Here is a 22,966-nt window from a genome sequence, read left to right as displayed (position 1 = left end):
GGGTGGTGCATTTAGGCATCCGTAGAGACAAAGAACATTATCCATGGAGGCAAAAAAGGAGAATGCATTAGTGTGGTACCAACACTCTCATATGGATATGATACATAATTTTTAAATGTTACAGTAAGGAGGAGGCTGGAAGCAGTGGAGATGTCATGTCTGAGGGCATTGTGTGATGTGAATATTATGCAGAAAATGTGTAGTTTGGAGGTTAGATGGTGTGGAGTTGCAGAGTTACTGAAAGTATTATCCAGAGGGCTAAACAGGGGTTATTGAGATGGTTTGGATATTTAGAGAGGATAGAGCAAAATAGGATGACAGAGGGTGTATAAATGTGTAGTGGAGGGAAGGCAGGGTAAGGGTCATCCCAAGAAAGGTTGGCGGAAGGGGGCAAAGGAGGTTCTGCATGCAAGGGGCTTGGACATTCAACAGGTGTGTGTGTGTCTTAGATAGGAGTGGAGGCAAGTGGTTTTTATGATGCCATGCTGTTGGAGTGTGAGCAAGGTAATATATGTGGAGGAATTCAGGGAAGCCAGTTAGCCAAACTTTGAGCCCTGGGAGTGAGAAGTAAAATATTGCACTCTGAAGGAGGGGTAGGAATATTGCAGTCTGGAAGGGCATCTGAGCTCTAATATCAGTGTACCTCTGGCACGATGGTGATGAAGCAAGTGATGGTGAAAGTATTTCTTCTTTTTTAGGTCACTATCTCAGTTCAATGGGAGATGGCCAGTGTGTGAAAATAAAAAAAAATAAAAATTAAAATTATATATATATAGATATATAAAAAAAAAACACTTCATAATGATTTATCTTAAACTTTCAATAAAACTCACCACTTTCTCTTCATTAGTGCTGCAGCTCTATTGCTATAAAGAACTGCAGAATTTGGGCTTAACTCTGCTGCTTGATTATACAGCTGGAGGGCAGTGATATATTTCTCGGCTGCAAAAGCTTGGTTAGCCCTGGCCTTCAACGTTTCTGCTTGAGGGGGTAGAGGAGGCACTGATGCGTTTGAATATGAAGGCAGTCGGTCTACTCCACCTGTGAGGTGGCAGGATATACCATTGGTAGTAGCAGTAACTGATTTACAAACTCCATTTGAAGGCCCATCAGATTCTGAAATTATTGAAAAAATCTAACCGTCATACTAGATACAGTATTTAAACTAATGCGCAATTTTTTTTTTTTCCCACTGAGGCAAGGTGACCCAAAGGAAAGAAAAACCCAAAAAGAAAGAAAAAACTTTCATCATACAACACTTTCACCATCACTCATACATAATCACTGTCTTTGCAAAGGCACTCGGATATAACAGTTCAGACATCCCTCCAAACTGCCAATATGCTAAACCCCTCCTTTAAAGTGCAGGCACTGTATTCCTATTTCCAGGACTCAAGTCCAGCTAACCGGTTTCCCTGAATCCCTTCACAAAATATTACCCTGCTCATACTCCAGCACTTGTCAGATCCCAAAAACTTATCTAACATGCTCATGCACGCTTGCTGGAAGTCCATGCCCCTCGCCCACAAAACCTCCTTTACCCCCTCCCTCCAACTTTTTCAGGGACGGCCCCTACCCCACCTTCCTTCCCCAACAGATTTATACGCTCTCCAAGTCATTCTACTTTGTTCCATTCTCTCTAAATGACCAAACCACCTCAACAGCCCCTCTTCAGCCCTCTGACTAATACTTTTAGTAACTCCACACCTCCTAATTTCCATACTACAAATTATCTGCATAATATTTACACCACACACACTGCCCTTAGACATGACATCTCCACTTTAAGTGTATTGGTACCACAATACTCTCATATATTCCCTTCTTTGCCTCCATGGATAAAGTTCTTTGTCTCCACACATACCTCAATGCACCACTCACTTTTTTTCCTTCATCAATTCTATGGTTTACCTCATCCTTCATAAACCCATTTGCTGACAAGTCAACTCCCAAATATCTGAAAACAATTACTTCTTCCATACTCCCTCCCTCCACTGTGATATCCAATTTTTCTTTATCTAAATCATTTGATACCCTCATCACCTTGCTCTTATCTACATTCACTTTCAACTTTCTACCTTTACACACCCTCCCAAACTCGTCCACTAGCCTTCGCAAAGTTAAACAAAACAATGCATCCGTTAATGAAAGATACTTGAAATACTTATCGTCATCCCTTCTCCTTACTAATGCATTAATACATTAGTACTAACATTGGTAATTTCATAAAGACATCATAAAATATACTATGTTAGAAATTTGGGAATGGCACAAAAATCTGAGTAAGGCTTTTTAAGTGGTCTTCAGCACTAATGACAACACATTACATACTACAACCAAGAAACTAAAAATAACAAACTTGTTTCAAGGCTTTCTGCTCAAATCTGAAGCAATTTCATTTCTCATATTTAATTTTTTAAAGATTTTATTATAAGATCACTATCAGGGACCCACAGTGTTCCCATATACTAGAGCATATACAGTGGACCCCCGGTTAACAATATTTTTTCATTCCAGAAGTATGTTCAGGTGCCAGTACTGACTGAATTTGTTCCCATAAGGAATATTGTGAAGTAGATTAGTCCATTTCAGACCCCCAAACATACACGTACAAACGCACTTACATAAATACACTTACATAATTGGTCGCATTGGGAGGTGATCATTAAGCGGGGGTCCACTGTATACATGAGTGTTTCAACCAATATACTTCCTTCTTCTGTCATTTGATCACTTCGCTTCTGTTTGCCAGTTCTTCCACACAACATTGGTTACATGCTGATAATATTGTACCTCACTTTATCATGGTCCATTTCCTTCACAAAACCACATAGGTTATTAGGATTCTATCCACAAGAACTCAAGTGTGCAGTTATCTTTGTAATTACAAGAGCAAAGCTAATAAAAAAAAAAAAGGGAAGCAGGAAGGAGTCACATTATAAGAATATTTCTGGTGCTTGTAGCACATACTACCTCTTGGATCATATCTTGGCAGTCTACCACTGCATGTGTTTGAGAAAATGGATGAGCAGCAGTCTTTTCTTACCTTTAGAATGAAACTGATGCTTTGCAGTTACGCTAGCAGTGTAAACCCTGGGATACTGAGGGTTTGCAGGGTTTAAGAGGTAGATATGTTCCCCTCCCAAATTAGCCAGGAGCTCTGTGCCATCTGCACTGTAAGTCAAGTAAGTTGTTGCTAATGTCCTATAGCGACGGTAGTATTCCTTTAACTTGTCTGGTAAATGACCTGAAATGTAAGGAAAACAAATATAAGCTATTAAAATATTAGCAAAATAAAGTACTCTAAATCTTCCCACTTTCCTTTTTTTTTTTTTATCTCAATGGCCATCTTTCACCAAGACAGGATGACCTGAAGAAAAAAATACATTTATCATTCATTCAATCTATGTGCAAGCACGGTAACTTTTATGAAAGGATTCAGGGAAACTGGTTAGCTGGACTTGAAGTCCTAGAATGGCAAAATGGTGCAGTCAGAAATTAAACTGTATTCCCCCTTTTTATCAGATCTTATTTCTTCTTGTCCAGTTCATGAAATCACTGCTTGTCATTATCAATATTTAGCAACTCAAAATATTCACTTCCTCTTTCCAATATCCACACCTACCTAACGAAAACCTCACCTATTTCATTTTTAACTGCAAAGTCCATTTGCTCTCCAGGCTTTCATAACATTAATCTCTCTAAAACTGTTTCTTAACCTAAACAAAATTTGCTGATAAAGGCTTAGCCATTCTCTTATTTACTTTCCTTTCAAACAGGAATGGTACGATAAAATTTTTGCTAATACTGATATTGATATTCAGTTTTAGGTTGATATCGATACTGCTACTCAGTTTTAGGTTGATACCAATACCATCAAAATTAACTGATAGCTCCTTAACCCTTTCAGGGTCCATGTCGAAGATCTACAGCTTTACGTTCAGGGTCAAACCGTAGATTTACGCCATGAGCTCAGCTTACTCTGATAAGCTGTGAGCAGTAAATTTGGGCCTAGATATGAGAATACATCTATGTGGAATGTGTGCACCACATAAAACAAATCCTGCAGCACACAGTGCATAATGAGAGAAAAAAAACTGAGACCGTAATTTTCGATTAAAACAGCGACTTTGCAGTGTTTTTTCGTATGTTTTTTATAGTTGTGTTTGCAATTTCTTGGTCTCATTTAATAGAATAGAAGATATACTACAGAAATAGAGATGATTTTGATTGGTTTTAGTACTGGAAATGGCTTGAAACTGAGCTCAAAGTAGCGGAAATGTTAAATTTTTGCCGATGTTCAAGAGTAAACAAATGACCTCACAAGTCTAATACATAATAGCTGGTGGGTCTAATATACATTCACAAATGTGGTGATATTATTTATACAATTATTACAGTATTGCATAACAGTAAATCTTCTATTTTTTGGTTTGAATAAAAATTCATTATGTGAATAAAAAATAAAAATGGAATTCATTTGTAAAGCCTGAAAACGTAACTAATGAACAGAAGAAATGTTAGTTTAGTGCCAGGAATGCCTGTATTGTTTATTTTGGACCTTATTTTGAAATTGGAATATTTTGAACTTTGCATTAAATTGGCCAAATTACCAATTTCCAGTCACTTTATTTTGTTGTTGAAACAGTTGACTTGGCAATTTCTTGTGCTCAATCGATAGAAGTAATACTAGTAAAATAGCTAAGAATTTGGTTGACTGGAATACTGTAATTGCCCTAAAATGGGAGTCAAAGTCGGCAAAATTGCCGATGTGTAAATATCGCCGACACATCAAAATTCGTGAGAGCATAATTTCGTCAATTTTCCATCAAATTTTGTACTTTTTGTTTTATTACCTTCAGAAAAAGATTCTCTACCATTTCATAAGAAAAAATAACAAAATTATTTTTTTAAAATTCTTGGACCCTGGTGCACACTTTGAAATTCGGCCTCTGGACTCTGAAAGGGTTAAATAATGGAAACTACCATTAAAATTTTTATATTAAATATAGAAACTGACCTGGTACAAAATACTGAACACAGCCTGGAGGGAGGTTATCTGATGAGGCATCAAGTTGACTGTTGGCATAGTTAGTTCTCTCCCACTGACTCTGTAACATTCCTCCTGGAGGGTACTGAAACCACACAAAAATTAATCCCAGCTCTGAAAAATTAACAGCAGGACAGTATATAAACTGCAAACACTCTGAGTACATAAAGAACACAGGATATGCTGTACAGTGGAACCTCGAATATCGAACTTTCTTCGTTCCAGACGGCTGTTCGAGTGCCGTTACCGAACGAATTTATTCCCAACAGGAATAATGTAAATTAGATTAGTTCATTTCAGACCCTCAAAAATAAACTTACAAAAGCACTTACAAAAATACACTTACATAATTGGTTGAGTTGGGAGGAGTTCGATATTTGAGGTTCCACTGCAGTACGAATTTGGTAAGAAACTGCTTCACCATGAGTGAAATGGGATCAAATATGTAGTTTTATTTGAATTTACAAATGTAGAAAAATAAACATTTCTATTTTATTTGTATTTGTAATGAAACCAACCTCCTCCTCATTGCAACATTTAAATCCCATACAGTGGACCCCCGCATAACGATTTTAATCCGTGCAAGAGGGGTAATTGTTATGCGAAATAATCGGTATGTGAATGAATTTTCCCCATAAGAAATAATGGAAATAAAATTAATCCGTGCAAGACACCCAAAAGTATGAAAAAAAAATTTTTTTACCACATGAAATGTTAATTTTAATACACACAAACTGAAAAAGGCATGCACACTTACATGACACTTACTTTTATTGAAGATCTGGTGATGATTGATGGGATGGGAGGAGGGGAGAGAGTGTGTTAGTGTTTAGAAGGGGAATCCCCTTCCATTAAGACTTGAGGTGGCAAGTCCTTTTCTGGGGTTACTTCCCTTCTTCTTTTAATGCCACTAGGACCAGCTTCAGAGTCACTGGACTTCTTTCGCACAACATATCTGTCCATAGTGGCCTGTACCTCTCGTTCCTTTATGACTTCCCTAAAGTGTTTCACAACATTGTCAGTGTAATAATCACCAGCACGGCTTGCAATAGCTGTGTGAGGGTGGTTTTCATCCATGAAGGTTTGCACTTCAAGCCACTTTGCACAGATTTCCTTAATCTTTGTAGTAGGCAACTTCTTCAATTTCTCTCTCCCCTCCTCTGAACCAGTTTCCTCAGGTCTGGCCTCTTGCTGTTGAAGTTGATCTATCAGCTCATCAGTGGTTAGTTCTTCATTGTCCTCCTCCACCAACTCTTCCACATCCTCCCCACTAACCTCCAACCCCAAGGACTTTCCCAATGCCACAATGGATTCCTCAACTGGCATAATCCTCTCAGGGTTAGCCTCAAACCCTTCAAAATCCCTTTTGTCTACACATTCTGGCCACAGTTTCTTCCAAGCAGAGTTCAAGGTCTTCTTAGTCACTCCCTCCCAAGCCTTGCCTATAAGGTTTACACAATTGAGGATATTAAAGTGCTCTCTCCAAAACTCTCTTAGAGTCAGTTGAGTTTCTGAGGTCACTACAAAGCACCTTTCAAACAGAGCTTTTGTGTACAGTTTTTTGAAGTTTGCAATAACCTGCTGGTCCATGGGCTGCAGGAGAGGAGTGGTATTAGGAGGCAAAAACTTCACCTTAATGAAGCTCATGTCCCCATAAAGTCGCTCTGCCAAGTCTGTAGGATGACCAGGGGCATTGTCTAACACCAGGAGGCACTTAAGTTCTAATTTCTTTTCGGTTAGGTAATCTTTCACATTGGGGGCAAATGCATGGTGTAACCAGTTATAGAAAAAGTCCCTAGTGACCCATGCCTTACTGTTTGCCCTCCACAGCACACACAAATTATCCTTGAGGACATTCTTTTGCCTGAACGCTCTGGGAGTTTCAGAGTGATACAGTAATAAAGGCTTAACTTTGCAATCACCACTAGCATTGGCACACATCAACAAAGTAAGCCTGTCTTTCATAGGCTTATGTCCTGGGAGTGCCTTTTCCTCCCGAGTAATGTAGGTCCTGCTTGGCATTTTCTTCCAGAACAGGCCTGTTTCATCACAATTAAACACTTGTTCAGGTTTCAGTCCTTCACTGTCTATGTACTCCTTGAATTCCTGCACATATTTTTCAGCCGCTTTGTGGTCCGAACTGGCAGCCTCACCATGCCTTATCACACTATGGATGCCACTACGCTTCTTAAATCTCTCAAACCAACCTTTGCTGGCCTTAAATTCACTCACATCATCACTAGTTGCAGGCATTTTTTTAATTAAATCCTCATGCAACTTCCTAGCCTTTTCACATATGATCGCTTGAGAGACGCTATCTCCTGCTAGCTGTTTTTCATTTATCCACACCAATAAGAGTCTCTCAACATCTTCCATCACTTGCGATCTTTGTTTCGAAAACACAGTTAAACCTTTGGCAAGAACAGCTTCCTTGATTGTCTTTCTGGTGCCCACAATAGTAGCGATGGTTGATTGGGGTTTCTTGTACAACTTGACTAGGTCGGCGATACGCACTCCACTTTCATACTTATCAATGATCTCTTTCTTCATTTCTATTGGAATTCTCACCCTTATTGGTGTACCGTTGGCACTAGAAGCTTTCTTGGGGCCCATGGTCACTTATTTTCCAGAAACAGCACCGAAAACACTAATAATACGAAATATTCCGAGTGTATGCTTGGATGTTACCGCGGAGGCTGGCTGGTAAACAATGGCACGGGCGGCACATGTGAGGCTGGCTGAGGGCGCACATTGGACGCGTCTCGGATGAAAATCGGTGAGCGGGTTTTTAATCGGTATGCGCGGCAAAATTTTTGCGATTAAAGCAAGCGGTATGCGGATTAATCGCTATGTGATGCCATCGTTATGCATGGGTCCACTGTACTTTACACCCATACAACTTCTTCATACTATACTCTGATAAATTCCCTTTTTGCCTTCATAGATAATGTTTTTTGTCTCCACAGATGCCTCAATGCACCACCTATATGCTCCTCATGCTGACTAATGCCTGGCAATGTGTATAATAGTCTTCAACTCAACCTTTGCTTAAAAATGTGCATACTATGGTCTCTACAGTAATATTATTTTTTTTTATTATTATCACACTGGCCGATTCCCACCAAGGCAGGGTGGCCCGAAAAAGAAAAACTTTCACCATCATTCACTCCATCACTGTCTTGCCAGAAGGGTGCTTTACACTACAGTTTTTAAACTGCAACATTAACACCCCTCCTTCAGAGTGCAGGCACTGTACTTCCCATCTCCAGGACTCAAGTCCGGCCTGCCGGTTTCCCTGAACCCCTTCATAAATGTTACTTTGCTCACACTCCAACAGCACGTCAAGTATTAAAAACCATTTGTCTCCATTCACTCCTATCAAACACGCTCACGCATGCCTGCTGGAAGTCCAAGCCCCTCGCACACAAAACCTCCTTTACCCCCTCCCTCCAACCTTTCCTAGGCCGACCCCTACCCCGCCTTCCTTCCACTACAGACTGATACACTCTTGAAGTTATTCTGTTTCGCTTCATTCTCTCCACATGTCCGAACCACCTCAACAACCCTTCCTCAGCCCTCTGGACAACAGTTTGGTAATCCCGCACCTCTTCCTAACTTCCAAACTACGAATTCTCTGCATTATATTCACATCACACATTGCTCTCAGACATGACATCTCCACTGCCTCCAGCCTTCTCCTCGCTGCAACATTCATCACCCATGCTTCACACCCATATAAGAGTGTTGGTAAAACTATACTCTCATACATTCCCTTCTTTGCCTCCAAGGACAAAGTTCTTTGTCTCCACAGACTCCTAAGTGCACCACTCACTCTTTTCCCCTCATCAATTCTATGATTCACCTCATCTTTCATAGACCCATCCGCTGACACGTCCACTCCCAAATATCTGAATACATTCACCTCCTCCATACTCTCTCCCTCCAATCTGATATCCAAACTTTCATCACCTAATCTTTTTGTTATCCTCATAACCTTACTCTTTCCTGTATTCACTTTCAATTTTCTTCTTTTGCACACCCTACCAAATTCATCCACCAATCTCTGCAACTTCTCTTCAGAATCTCCCAAGAGCACAGTGTCATCAGCAAAGAGCAACTGTGACAACTCCCACTTTATGTGTGATTCTTTATCTTTTAACTCCACGCCTCTTGTCAAGACCCTTGCATTTACTTCTCTTACAACCCCATCTATAAATATATTAACCCTTTGACTGTTTCAGGCCCCTCTCTGAAACTGTCATTCTATGTCGCCAAATATTCAAAAAAAAAAAAAATTATTTTTTCTTATGAAAATGTTAAGATTATTTTTCTGAGTGTTTTAGTCCAAAAAAAAAATTTTTGCCATTGGTACTTACCGAGATATAGAGCCGTGAAGTTTGCAGAAAATGAGCCGCGTATGGCAACAGCGGCGACTGCCGCTCACCCGGTAAACTTTAGTTTACTTGTATTTGAAGGTTTGTTGTTTTTTTCACTATTTTATTTTTTCACATAACTTATGTGGCCTATGAGACCAAAGTAAGGTGCAATGTATATATATACACTCGTTGTATACAACACAATAAGCACACAAACATAATTATCAATATATTGTTTACAAAACTTGTTTACACAAACAAACAATTCTTCTTCTTCTTCTTCTTCTTCTTCTTCTTCTTCTTCTCCTTCTTCTTCTCCTTCTTCTTCTTCTCCTTCTTCTTCTCCTTCTTCTTCTTCTCCTTCTTCTTCTCCTTCTTCTCCTTCTTCTTCTCCTTCTCCTTCTCCTTCTCCTTCTCCTTCTTCTTCTTCTTCTTCTTCTTCTCCTTCTTCTTCTCCTTCTTCTTCTCCTTCTTCTTCTCCTTCTTCTTCTCCTTCTTCTTCTTCTCCTTCTTCTTCTCCTTCTTCTCCTTCTTCTTCTCCTTCTCCTTCTCCTTCTTCTTCTTCTTCTTCTTCTTCTCCTTCTTCTTCTCCTTCTTCTTCTCCTTCTTCTTCTCCTTCTTCTTCTCCTTCTTCTTCTCCTTCTTCTTCTCCTTCTTCTCCTTCTTCTTCTTCTCCTTCTTCTTCTTCTCCTTCTTCTTCTTCTTCTCCTTCTTCTTCTCCTTCTTTTTCTCCTCCTTCTCCTCCTTCTTCTTCTCCTTCTCCTTCTTCTTCTCCTCCTTCTTCTCCTCCTTCTCCTCCTTCTTCTCCTTCTTCTTCTCCTTCTTCTCCTCCTCCTTCTCCTCCTCCTTCTCCTCCTTCTTCTCCTCCTTCTCCTCCTTCTCCTCCTTCTTCTCCTCCTCCTTCTCCTCCTCCTTCTCCTCCTCCTTCTCCTCCTCCTTCTCCTCCTCCTTCTCCTCCTTCTCCTCCTCCTCCTCCTTCTCCTCCTCCTTCTCCTCCTCCTCCTTGTGTGTGAGTGTGTGGCTTATAATTGTTTTGAGTCAGAAGTCGGCAGCTGTCAAAGTGACATATTATCTCATTAGTCACTACCCCTACCCCTGTCAAAACAATGGGGTCGGATGCTGCTTCCCCTCCTCCATTCTATCTAATTATCTTTCTCCCTCATTCTATATCTTTCAATCTGTCTCTCTTTCTGTCTGCCTATCTCTGTCTCACAGGTACACATAAATACAAGTATACATAGTGTAAATTACCTAGGATAACCCAAGAAATCCAGACAAAGTGCTATACTCTGCTTGAAGATGTGAGTAAATGTGATGACACAGTCTTGTGGCTCTCTCTGAGACAGAGAGCTAGATGGACAGACAGGGAGCTTGACAGACAGACAAATAGACAGACAGAAATGTTTGTGTACCAGCAAAAACAAAGGGAGGCGATGGTCATGTAATATTACCCTCCTTTACGCTCATCAAAGTCAGCTCTTATCAGATGTTATCTCCCCTTATCTTGTCACTGTCATGGGGTGGACTTTTTTTTTTCTTGCTTCAAGGGAACAATATTATTACATCTTCTTCTTCCTCCTCCTCCTCCTCTTCTCCTCCTCCTCCTCCTCCTCCTCCTCTTCCTTCCCTCCTCCTCCTCCTCCTCCTCCTCTTCCTCCCCTCCTCCCCCTCCATTGCTTTTGGTCTCAAACTCCTCCAAATCATGAAATTGATCTTCACTGACACTTCCATCTGTGTTAGAGCATCACTTGGGAAGAGAAGAGTCCCAGATTTGCTGGGGAATCACATATTTCTTACCACTAGACATGCTGAAAAATGACAACTGAAATGGCATTCCCACAATGCACCACTGGCTCCCTGATTTTTTTTATATGGTGCACACTGACCATGGAGACCCATTCTCTCACATGTGGGCCTAGCAGCTTTCTCCTGCTTGATTTGAAGCTGCTAGAATTTATGCGTATAAATACGTCAGAAACATTGGCTCGTAAGACGTATTTATACATCGGAAACAGTCAAAGGGTTAAACAACCATGGTGACATCACACATCCTTGTCTAAGGCCTACTTTTACTGGGAAATAATTTCCCTCTTTCCTACATACTCTAACTTGAGCCTCACTATCCTCGTAAAAACTCTTCACTGCTTTCAGTAACCTACCTCCTACACCATACACCTGCAACATCTGCCACATTGCCCCCCTATCCACCCTGTCATACGCCTTTTCCAAATCCATAAATGCCACAAAGACCTCTTTAGCCTTATCTAAATACTGTTCACTTATATGTTTCACTGCAAACACCTGGTCCACACACCCCCTACCTTTCCTAAAGCCTCCTTGTTCATCTGCTATCCTATTCTCCGTCTTACTCTTAATTCTTTCAATAATAACTCTACCATACACTTTGCCAGGTATACTCAACAGACTTATCCCCCTATAATTTTTGCACTCTCTTTTATCCCCTTTGCCTTTATACAAAGGAACTATGCATGCTCTCTGCCAATCCCTAGGTACCTTACCCTCTTCCATACATTTATTAAATAATTGCACCAACCACTCCAAAACTATATCCCCACCTGCTTTTAACATTTCTATCTTTATCCCATCAATCCCGGCTGCCTTACCCCCTTTCATTTTACCTACTGCCTCACGAACTTCCCCCACACTCACAACTGGCTCTTCCTCACTCGTACAAGATGTTGTTCCTCCTTGCCCTATACATGAAATCACAGCTTCTCTATCTTCATCAACATTTAACAATTCCTCAAAATATTCCCTCCATCTTCCCAATACCTCTAACTCTCCATTTAATAACTCTCCTCTCCTATTTTTAACTGACAAATCCATTTGTTCTCTAGGCTTTCTTAACTTGTTAATCTCACTCCAAAACTTTTTCTTATTTTCAACAAAATTTGTTGATAACATCTCACCCACTCTCTCATTTGCTCTCTTTTTACATTGCTTCACCACTCTCTTAACCTCTCTCTTTTTCTCCATATACTCTTCCCTCCTTGCATCACTTCTACTTTGTAAAAACTTCTCATATACTAACTTTTTCTCCCTTACTACTCTCTTCACATCATCATTCCACCAATCGCTCCTCTTCCCTCCCGCACCCACTTTCCTGTAACCACAAACTTCTGCTGAACACTCTAACACTACATTTTTAAACCTACCCCATACCTCTTCGATCCCATTGCCTATGCTCTCATTAGCCCATCTATCCTCCAATAGCTGTTTATATCTTACCCTAACTGCCTCCTCTTTTAGTTTATAAACCTTCACCTCTCTCTTCCCTGATGCTTCTATTCTCCTTGTATCCCATCTACCTTTTACTCTCAGTGTAGCTACAACTAGAAAGTGATCTGATATATCTGTGGCCCCTCTATAAACATGTACATCCTGAAGTCTACTCAACAGTCTTTTATCTACCAATACATAATCCAACAAACTACTGTCATTTCGCCCTACATCATATCTTGTATACTTATTTATCCTCTTTTTCTTAAAATATGTATTACCTATAACTAAACCCCTTTCTATACAAAGTTCAATCAAAGGGCTCCCATTATCATTTACACCTGGCACCCCAAACTTACCTACCACACCCTCTCTAAAAGTTTCTCCTACTTTAGCATTCAGGTCCCCTACCACAATTACTCTCTCACTTGGTTCAAAGGCTCCTATACATTCACTTAACATCTCCCAAAATCTCTCTCTCTCCTCTGCATTCCTCTCTTCTCCAGGTGCATACACGCTTATTATGACCCACTTCTCGCATCCAACCTTTACTTTAATCCACATAATTCTTGAATTTACACATTCATATTCTCATTTCTCCTTCCATAACTGATCATTCAACATTACTGCTATCCCTTCCTTTGCTCTAACTCTCTCAGATACTCCAGATTTAATCCCATTTATTTCCCCCCACCGAAACCCCTACCCCCTTCAGCTTTGTTTCGCTTAGGGCCAGGACATCCAACTTCTTTTCATTCATAACATCAGCAATCATCTGTTTCTTGTCATCTGCACTACATCCATGCACATTTAAGCATCCCAGTTTTATAAAGTTTTTCTTCTTCTCTTTTTTAGTAAATGTCTACAGGAGAAGGGGTTACTAGCCCATTGCTCCCGGCATTTTAGTCGCCTCATACGACATGCATGGCTTACGGAGGAAAGATTCTTTTCCACTTCCCCATGGACAATAGAAGAAATAAAGAGGAACAAGAACTATTTAGAAAAAGGAGAAAAGCCTAAATGTATGTATATATATATGCCTGTGCGTGTCTGTGAAGTGTGACCAAAGTGTAAGTAGGAGTAGCAAGATATCCCTGTTATGTAGCGTGTTTATGAGACAGAAAAAGAAACCAGCAATCCTACCATCATGCAAAACAGTTACAGGTTTCTGTTTCCCAGTCATCTGGCAGGACGGTAGTACTTCCCTGGGTGGTTGCTGTCTACCAACCTACTACCCACAGTAATATACTCCCCAAAATTACCATTTCCTTAAATTCATACAAAATATAATGTATTTTTCTAAATAAACTACCAGTAGTAGTAGTAGCAGTATTATATTGTACTATGTGATGCATGACCACTCATTAAAATTTTCAGTACTGTAATAAATTTCCACTTACCGGTAAACTAGTTAACTTAATCATTCGTCTGTCATATATTCTTATGTATGGGTCACTGGCTCCAACTGCAAGTATTTCAGGACGAGTTGGGTTAACAGTTATGCACTTGCATTCTGCAGTACGACCAGTATGGCATCGGAGGTTGATTAATACATTGTTTATTTGTGAATTGCATGTGTGGGGAGCTCGCATATCGTACAACCTGAAACATGTACTCCATCTCATTAGCTACACACACACTAAAATTTGAAGGTCAATTAATAGTCTTGAGAGTAAGAAACAAGATTCACAGTCAGACCAACAATAACTGACACTGTAAAAGAAAAAAATAATCACTGGGAATAAGAACCTTATTGCAGATGATTTGCTCATTAAGAGTTTTCTTAAAGCTGACAGAAACAGGCAAGTGGCCTGTGTATCTGTCTCAAATTTGAGGAAACTTTTGCAAGTAAAATGTTATCTACAACAATTTTTTTTCTTTCAATAAAGTATTTTTTCTCAATAATATGGCCATTTACTATTAATAGTGTATTATAAAATGATAATGATTTTGGCATGATAATTGAATACTACCATCAAACAGTGAATATAGACAAATGGCATACAGTACTGCATTCACTTAGAGGGACAGGTATAACTTACATAACGGTGCCATCTTCTGATGCAGACAGAAATACATTCGGTAAAGTTGGGATTGTGGCAATTCTCTTGACACGTTCTCGGTGACAAGTGCATATCTGAGTTACTTCTCCAGTGTCCACTTCACGTACCTCAATGCGACCATCAGCTGCGCCCGATATAATTATTCTGTCTCCACTCTGAGGTACAAACTGAAAAGATGGGGTGTATTGGCAGTTTATTTTATGAAAAAAGTACTGAATTATAACAACAGTAATTTAATGTAGTAAACCCTGTACAAAACTAGTAGGAAACTGAAATTACACTTTACTGGAGATCTTTTAGAAGAAAATAGATGTGTAGATTCAGAGAACCTAGTGAGGTACATTCCTACAATCCTTAGTAAACCAAAATACTTTTTAGGGATCTTATGGAAGAAAATAGGTTAATTCCAGAGAACCTGGAGTGAGGTGGATATTTCTGAGCATGATTTTAAGGCTAATGTAAAACAAATACCTGATTTAATCATAGTGGCCTCCAAAATAAGGTAGTACAGTGTTATGCAGTGTTCTGCATGACATTGTAATGTATATACAGTGGAGAAGTGTGCCATAATAATAGATGAATGTTATAATTGTAAAGAATAATTTTATAATTCATAATGTGCATTTGGGGGCACTGTAAAGTACTCTAACTGTAATTATAAAGAAATCCTGCTAGGGATTTATTTTCCAAGGGTGTTTGGGTATGCGGAGTGAGCGTGGCTGGGGGAGTCACGTGGGGTCAGCATGGTGTGGAGGCTGGCGTCGGAGATCCTGTGTATTTGAGCTAAGTTTGTAGTCGTGTACTCCTTTTGTTTAGCTAACCCAAGCCATAGGCTCTTCTATGGCTTACCTGTATGTTCACCCAGGCTCTGACATGGCCAGGATGCTGTGGGAGGAGTGAGGAAATAAGAAATGGGGTTTGTAGTGGAGTAGAGACGGCCTGGCGGTGACTAGGCCTAGTGTTATGGTGGCTGGACCTCTAGCCAGCTGTTTCTTGTGTATACTCATTTGGGCATTTAGGATTAAGGTGTTTCTAGAGTGTGTATATAGTGTTATGTTGAATAAATAGATATATTTTCCTAACTGGGATTTTTACCTAACCCTCTGTTAACCAACCCATGGAAGTAATACATTCTGGTTTAGCGCTTTCTGTTTTGACTGGGATAGCCCTGGGTGGCCTGTTTATGCTTGAGATGTGTGTAACTTTTACCTTTGCCCTTAGACAAAGCTCAAGCCCCCAGCCATCCCACATTTCTGCGTAACATACAGGTAACAACCAGTTAAATAAAATAATATTAACCCTTAAACGGTCCAAACAAATCGACGTTCAAATTCGTATTGCTACAAAAGTAGATCTACTTTTTTTAACATATTTTCATATGTAACAAAAAAAAAATGTAGATAAAAGTTTTTTTTACACGTTTTCAAATGTAAAACAAAAAAGATCTACATTTTTTACATACTTTCAGATGTTGAAAAAACATATATATATGTTTGGACCATTTAAGGGTTAATGTAAATTAAAGGAGGACACCCTGAGTATAATTTTATTTTTGTAGCTATGAACAGATAATCACATGCTGAAAGGTTTAAGCTTCTCAACACTGGATATATAAGGCTTAAAGAAGATAAAGTCCCAACATAGAAAATACAGAATTTAGATGATCTGCCATGCTGAGATGAAAACTGACAAACTCGTCAGTGAATAAAAATTGTGTTTTCTACACAAAAATGTTCACCAGTCTTTAAAATGAGACAATTTTGATCAAAACTGTACAGCTGGTTACCAAGATATTGTTGCAAATGCATGTACGCGATCTCCAAAGTGACATTTGGTGAATCTGTCATTGTTGATAAAGTAGACACACTGAAAGCAGAGAGTCCAGGAGGCAAGGATAATGGCAACTTGAAAAGGGTAGGAAGAAAATAAGGAAACAAGTGGAAACTAAAGGAATGAGACCAGGATGAGAAAGCACAAATGGTAAGTAAACAGTTTAGCAAGTCAAAGAGATATAATAAAAGAAATACTTCTGTAAAGAGGGTCAAGACCATGTGATATGCTTAGAAAAGGAAATAGGGCATCCAAGACCTTGAGCTCAAGCCCCACAAGAGAATACATATACATATAGGAAAGGAAAGCAAGAGAGAAAAATAGCAACCAAAATGAGAAAGATAAAAGGGCAGAGTAGCAGGCCAGATGATAGAAACAAGGAGAAAAAGAGGAAAATAGGAAGAAAGCAATTGTACACCAAATCCTCTAACAAATTTGCCACTTATGGTAATACTGTGCTGTAATACAAATTTGCCACTTATGGTAATACTGTGCTGTAACACCTTTAAAAACAATGAGCCACTTTACCTTAACAGAAAAAATATTACCCCTATGACCAGTAGCTAATTTCTTCAACTGCTTTTGTCGATAAACATCCCAAAGTGTAACATCATAGTCATCGGACCCAGACAGCAATAAGCTAAAAAGAAACAAAAATTTATTAACAATGAGTGATGTTGGCTCAAACTACACCTTTCATAAAAATTTGACAGACTAGTACAGACATCATAAAAAAGGGAAAGAAATGATTGTCTTTATAGATGAATGGTTCAGAGAACTGACATGTTGATAAATTAGACACATGTGCAACTCTTGGGTATCTTTATTGAGGAAACGTTTTGCCACGCAGTGGCGAAACGTTTCCTCAATAAAGAAGATCCCAAGAAGTTGCGTGGCAACTTCTTGGGATCTTAATACTTAGGAATTCTTCGCTTGCCTAATTCTTGGGCACGACCTACTTCCACATTGAACAAATGTAACACGACCTATGACTGCTGCACCTCTCCTGCCATACGGTTTATAAGCTGCTTCTCCGCTGATATGCTGTATTCTATTCAAGATTGATGGACTGAACACATCGACTCAAGGTTGAGGGACTGATTACCTCATTCTCCTCCTGTTCAAGTTTCTCCTACGTATGGACTGATGAAGCCACTGCGTGGCGAAACGTTTCCTCAATAAAGATACCCAAGAGTTGCACGTGTCTAATTTATCTATTTGTTTTTGAGGATTCTAAAGTCATCAGTAATTATGATAGATTACTGGTATTGTATGGCCATCTGTATGCCCTATGGGTTACCTACTTTTAACTATTAACCCTAAAACTATCCAAACGTAGATCTATGTTTTTTCAACATTTGAAAATATGTAAAAAAAGTAGATTTTTTTGTTTTACATATGAAAACGTGTAAAAAAAACTTTGATCTACGTTTTTTTTTTTTGTGTTATATTTGAAAATATGTAAAAGAAACGTAGATCTACTTTTGGAGCACTACACATGTGAACATAGATCTGCTTGGGAAGTTTAAGGGTTAATACCAGTTTAAAAAATTCATGCTACCTTTTGAATTATACATTATATATGTACTTACCTGTACAGTACTGCATTCCTATTCACTTCTAAATTGAGGTATAAAGTCACTTACAATACTGAGTATGTTAGAGGTTCTGTAATTATTTATTTACAAAATACATATACTACATATTCCAGATAGTGGAATATGTTTCCACAAATACTGTACTGTATGTAATTATAAATCTTTATATAGCTTTAGCCACTTTAATTTTGCATACGTCTCTGAGGCAGATAAAAAATAGAAATCACTGAAAATAAATGCAAGATTATCATACTCCGATCTTACCTGCCTTCCGTATTAAATTCAATGCAGTTTACACATCCTCTGTGACACTCCAACTCTTTTACAACTCCAAGTCGACCTACCAGTGAGAGAGTCATCTGGTTGTGCCTTGAAAAACTCTGCCAACTGATATCCTAGAAGGAAAGAAGAAATATTATGTATTTTATATTTACACTTCATAAATACAAAAAAAAAAAAACAGATTTTTTCAATCAGTTTTTATACCTTTCTAAATCTTAAGTCTCTTCCTTCCAATTGATTTTAACTTCTTTTCATTCATCTTGTGCACAGAGTCAAATTATTATAGTCATGAAAAGTGCTAATCCCCTAAGGGTTAGTCAGTGCTATTTGACAGAGGTAAAAGAAATGGTAAAAACAGTGAGCTAAAGTACCGTAAATAGAATCATCACAGCTGTAAAGAGCCTCATTTGTGTTCACTATAGTCTACACCAAGGCTACTCAACTGGCAGCCTGCGGTCCAAATCTGGACCTTCTGAGTGTTGTAGTTGGACTCTGGGCCTCAGGAGAAAGCTTAGTTAAATAACTGCTAACACATTCAGGATCAGGTGGTACACAAGAGTGGGATTACTACATTATTCTATTTGAATGGAATGCATACACAATGGAATACAGTATTCTAGCACAGCTAAATAGTGATGTTTTCTTCCATTCATTGGTATTTCATAATGGCAATTATCACTTGTGCAATGAAGTTGATTATTTTTTTTTTGGCATTTTTTAAAAGAGTTTGACCACATATGGGCTGGGAAGTCTGGCCACCCTGGTGCAACTTTGAATTTCGGGAAAGGCTGTGCATTTGTGTTTGTGCAAGGTATAATTTCGGGTTTTCTCATTTTCTTCTTAGCAAGTTTGATTTTAATTTGCTATGCCCACCTCTTTTATGAATAAGTACGTTGGTGGGGTATTTAGTATTGAATCGTGATGTGATCAAATTCTTCACATTATGTTTAATCAAAGTGGTTAGAAATTTTCCTCATTCTGGTTGTTCCTAATTTATGTGGAGTGGATATAAAACATGTTTTATTTTAATAAATACAGATAAATTTCAGTAATAAATACATTTCATAATACAGAGGACAACTGCTTTACCAAGCTTGTGTTTATTAAAGTAAATTGATTGATATTTTCATATTTATTATTCTATTATTTTAGTCTAAATATGACTTCTAGTTTTTGGGTTTTTTAATGCTCCAGATATTTATTTCCATATCAAATGATTTGTTCTACTAAGCTAGTCATAACTTTTTAAAGGAGACATGGCACATTCAAAAAGAAGAACGTTTGATGATGAAAATCGTTCCTTCAAGGAAGAATGGATACAGCAGTATGCTTTCATTCTTCCCAAAGCCTTCCCTTTGCCTCATATGTAGAGAAACAATTGGCTTAGTGAAGAGCAGTAATATGAAATGCCATTATGAAACTAAACACAGTAGATTTGAGAAGATGTATCAGCCAGGAACTGAATAAAGAAAAAAATAAATCAACTAAAATCACAGTATGAAAGGCCAACAGTAGTTCTTGTCAGTACCATGACAGCCCAGGAAAAAGCAGTGGAATGTTCACTTAGAATGGCTTGGATCTTGGGAAAACACAAGAAACCCTTCGCTAATGCAGAAATTGTTAAAGAATGTATGCTGGAAACTGCTGATACACTGAGGATACAGAAAAAAAAAAAAAGACAAAAGACAAAATAAAGCAGATTCCATTATCGGATTCCACATCAACGAGAAGAACAGAACTATTGGTAGAAGATCTTATGTCACAACTTGATCTAGGACTGAAAAAAGCACCTTGTATTTCACTGGCTTTAGATGAGTCAACAGACAGTACCGATAATGCTCAACTCATGGTATTGGCGAGATATTATGATGCAGAGAAAAAAAGAATTTTGTCAGGACTTGTTGGGTGTGACAAACCTTAAAGGAAGAACATGAGGAGAGTACATATATGGATCCTTGAAAGCATGTTAGAATCAAGAAATCTATCTTTCAACAAATCGGCCATTTCCCAACGAGGCAAAGTGGCCCAAAAAGAAAAAGAAAAACTTCTCTTTTTAACTTTGGTAATGTATACAGGAGAAGGGGTTACTAGCCTCTTGCTCCTGGTATTTTAGTCGACTCTTACAACATGCATGGCTGACGGAGGAAGAATTCTGTTCCACCTCCCCATGGAGATGAGGAAAGAACAATAATAATAAGAAAATAGAAAACCCAGAGGGGTGTGTATAAGTAAGTTTATTCAGGTATACGCAAATACAGTTACATAGACTGTCATACATAGCAGTACATGTATATGTGTAAAGTATATACTATATGCTTGTACATGCAAGTGTAGTATAACCTAAGTGTAAGTAGAAGGAACAAGACATACCTGAAATCCTGAATGTTTATGAGACAGAAAAAAGACACCAGCAATCCTACCATCACATAAAACAATTACAGGCTTTTGTTTTACACTCTTGGCAGGACACCAGTACCTCCCTGGGCGGTTGCTGTCTACAAACCTACTACCTAGAGAACTGAGAAATATTGATGACAAATCCATCATTTCACTGACCACAGATGGAGCTCCAGCCATGGTTGGTCAAGAGAGGGGCCTAGTTGCAAGAGTAAAGGAAGATAATCCTGACATGATAACCTATCACTGCATTATCCACCAATTAGTACTGTGTGCCAGTCTGATGCTCCTGTATGACCAGTGAACACCTCCACCACTGTCTTTGACTAGCTATTTCTCCATTAGTACCAAGATTTCAGGAATTAACACGAAGTAAGAATTTCTCTCACTAAACTAGTACAACAGAAAAACAAAGTTATAATTCTTCCCAACAGCCAGGTTGCACTGAACGTTTCTAAAGTACTTTCACAAGCTAACACCAGAGTCGCCATCACTCCAGCACTTCGATAAAGGATCTAACCAGAACAAAATCCAAGCACCATGAACCAGTCAACGGAGGGGTTTACACTATACCCTGTGGAGGCTGCGACAAGATTTATGTAGGTGAAACAGTAAGAAACCTCGACACCCGCCTCAATGAACACATTTATGCATGTAGGAACGATAACTTGAACAACGCCTGTGTACAACACCGAAATTCCACCAATCATCTCATGAAGTTCAGGGACGCCCAACTAGTGAACAAAGAAACTAATTTCCGCAGACGCAAGTGCCTTGAATCAGCACTAACTACTGTTTCTAATACAATTAAACAAAACAAGGCAGCTTCACCATCTCTGAAGTCTTAGCAAGAATCCTTCTGAAAACAGTAAATCCTGCCATCACATAGTCTCTCCTGTTAACACCACACAAGCACATTACAGAGAATGAACACTGAAACAGGCCTTCTCTACCCAGCCTCCAATAGAAATATTTGTCTAACCAAATTTTTATGTTTCCCAAGTAATAGCCTTTATATCGTTTACTCTTGTGCAAGTTAATTGTTCTACATATTGTATTACTTCTTCTACTACTACTACTACCACCACCACCACTAGTATTGCACCTCACTCTGAGCCTATATATACCCTCTGTGTCCATGCACTGTTTGTAACGGCTTGATAAAGCTCCTGGAGAGCGAAACGTTGCCAAAATAAAATGTCACATTAGTTGCACTTGTGTCCTTTTACTTTACAGAAAAACAGTACACAGTCACACACACAATATAAAGACAACTTACCTACAGTCATACACGGATTACACCCGTGTTGTTCATCTTTACACATTAAAATTCAGATTTTTTTTTTAACACTTTCACTGCCAAGACCCCTGTTCACAAACTTGCTTTCAGTGTTGAAGAATTTAAAAAAAAAAAATTGAAATGATAGAGAATCTTTTCCCAATGGTAATGACACCAAAAGTACGAAATTTGATGGAAAACTTATGGAATTACGCTCTCACGAAGTTAGTGGTCTCGGCAATATTTACGCATCACCAATTTTACCCAATGAGCCCTATTTTTGGCCAATTCCATTGTTCCAGTCAACAAAACTCATAGCTATTTCACTAGAACTCCATTTCTTCTATCGACTGAGTACAAGAAACTGCCCATTTACTGATTTCAACTACCCAAGAAAGCGATCAGAAATTGGTAATTTGGCCAATTTCATACACAATTCAAGTAAGGCCAATTTCAAAATAGCAGCCAGAATAAACAATGCAGACATACCTAGCACTAAAATAAAATTTTCTCTGTTCATTAGTCATGTCTCCAGCCCCCTCTTATATTATGCTTGCTTTCCATTTTGAATTTTTATTCACACAAAAAATAGAAAATTTACTGTTATGCAGACTACTACATTATTGTAAAAATGGTATAAATAATATCAGTGCATTTGTGAAAGCATATTAGACCCACTAGTTGACGTGTATTGGATGTGTGGCATGATTTGTTTACTCTTGAACATCGGCAAAAATCAAACATTTCCGCTATTTTGAGCTCAATTTCTAGGTACTTTTAGCCCGCAAACCAGTCAAAATCATCTCTGTTTCTATAATATATCTTCCATTCTATCAAACGAGACCAAGAAA

The 22,966-nt window shown here is 38.6% G+C and overlaps 1 protein-coding gene across 2 annotated transcripts in view; it reads right to left on the bottom strand.

The window, feature by feature from the left end:
* The window catches only part of LOC128699651 (WD and tetratricopeptide repeats protein 1), a 72,125-nt gene that overhangs the window by 27,508 nt on the left and 21,651 nt on the right, over positions 1-22,966 (bottom strand). For both annotated transcript variants that reach the window (XM_053792406.2, XM_053792404.2), the window contains exons 3-9: positions 18,422-18,552; positions 17,088-17,199; positions 14,709-14,896; positions 14,067-14,268; positions 5,021-5,135; positions 3,047-3,247; positions 834-1,116 (exon numbers count right to left, since the gene is read on the bottom strand). In XM_053792406.2, coding sequence (XP_053648381.1) covers positions 834-1,116; positions 3,047-3,247; positions 5,021-5,135; positions 14,067-14,268; positions 14,709-14,896; positions 17,088-17,199; positions 18,422-18,552 — 1,232 coding nt within the window. The remainder of the gene's footprint in view (positions 1-833; positions 1,117-3,046; positions 3,248-5,020; positions 5,136-14,066; positions 14,269-14,708; positions 14,897-17,087; positions 17,200-18,421; positions 18,553-22,966) is intronic.

The sequence above is a fragment of the Cherax quadricarinatus genome, chromosome 67, assembly GCF_038502225.1.
Source record: "Cherax quadricarinatus isolate ZL_2023a chromosome 67, ASM3850222v1, whole genome shotgun sequence".
In the NCBI taxonomy this organism is placed as follows: domain Eukaryota; kingdom Metazoa; phylum Arthropoda; class Malacostraca; order Decapoda; family Parastacidae; genus Cherax; species Cherax quadricarinatus.
The sequence above is the reverse complement of the archived record's forward strand: the minus strand, read 5'-3'. Positions and strand labels throughout refer to the sequence as shown.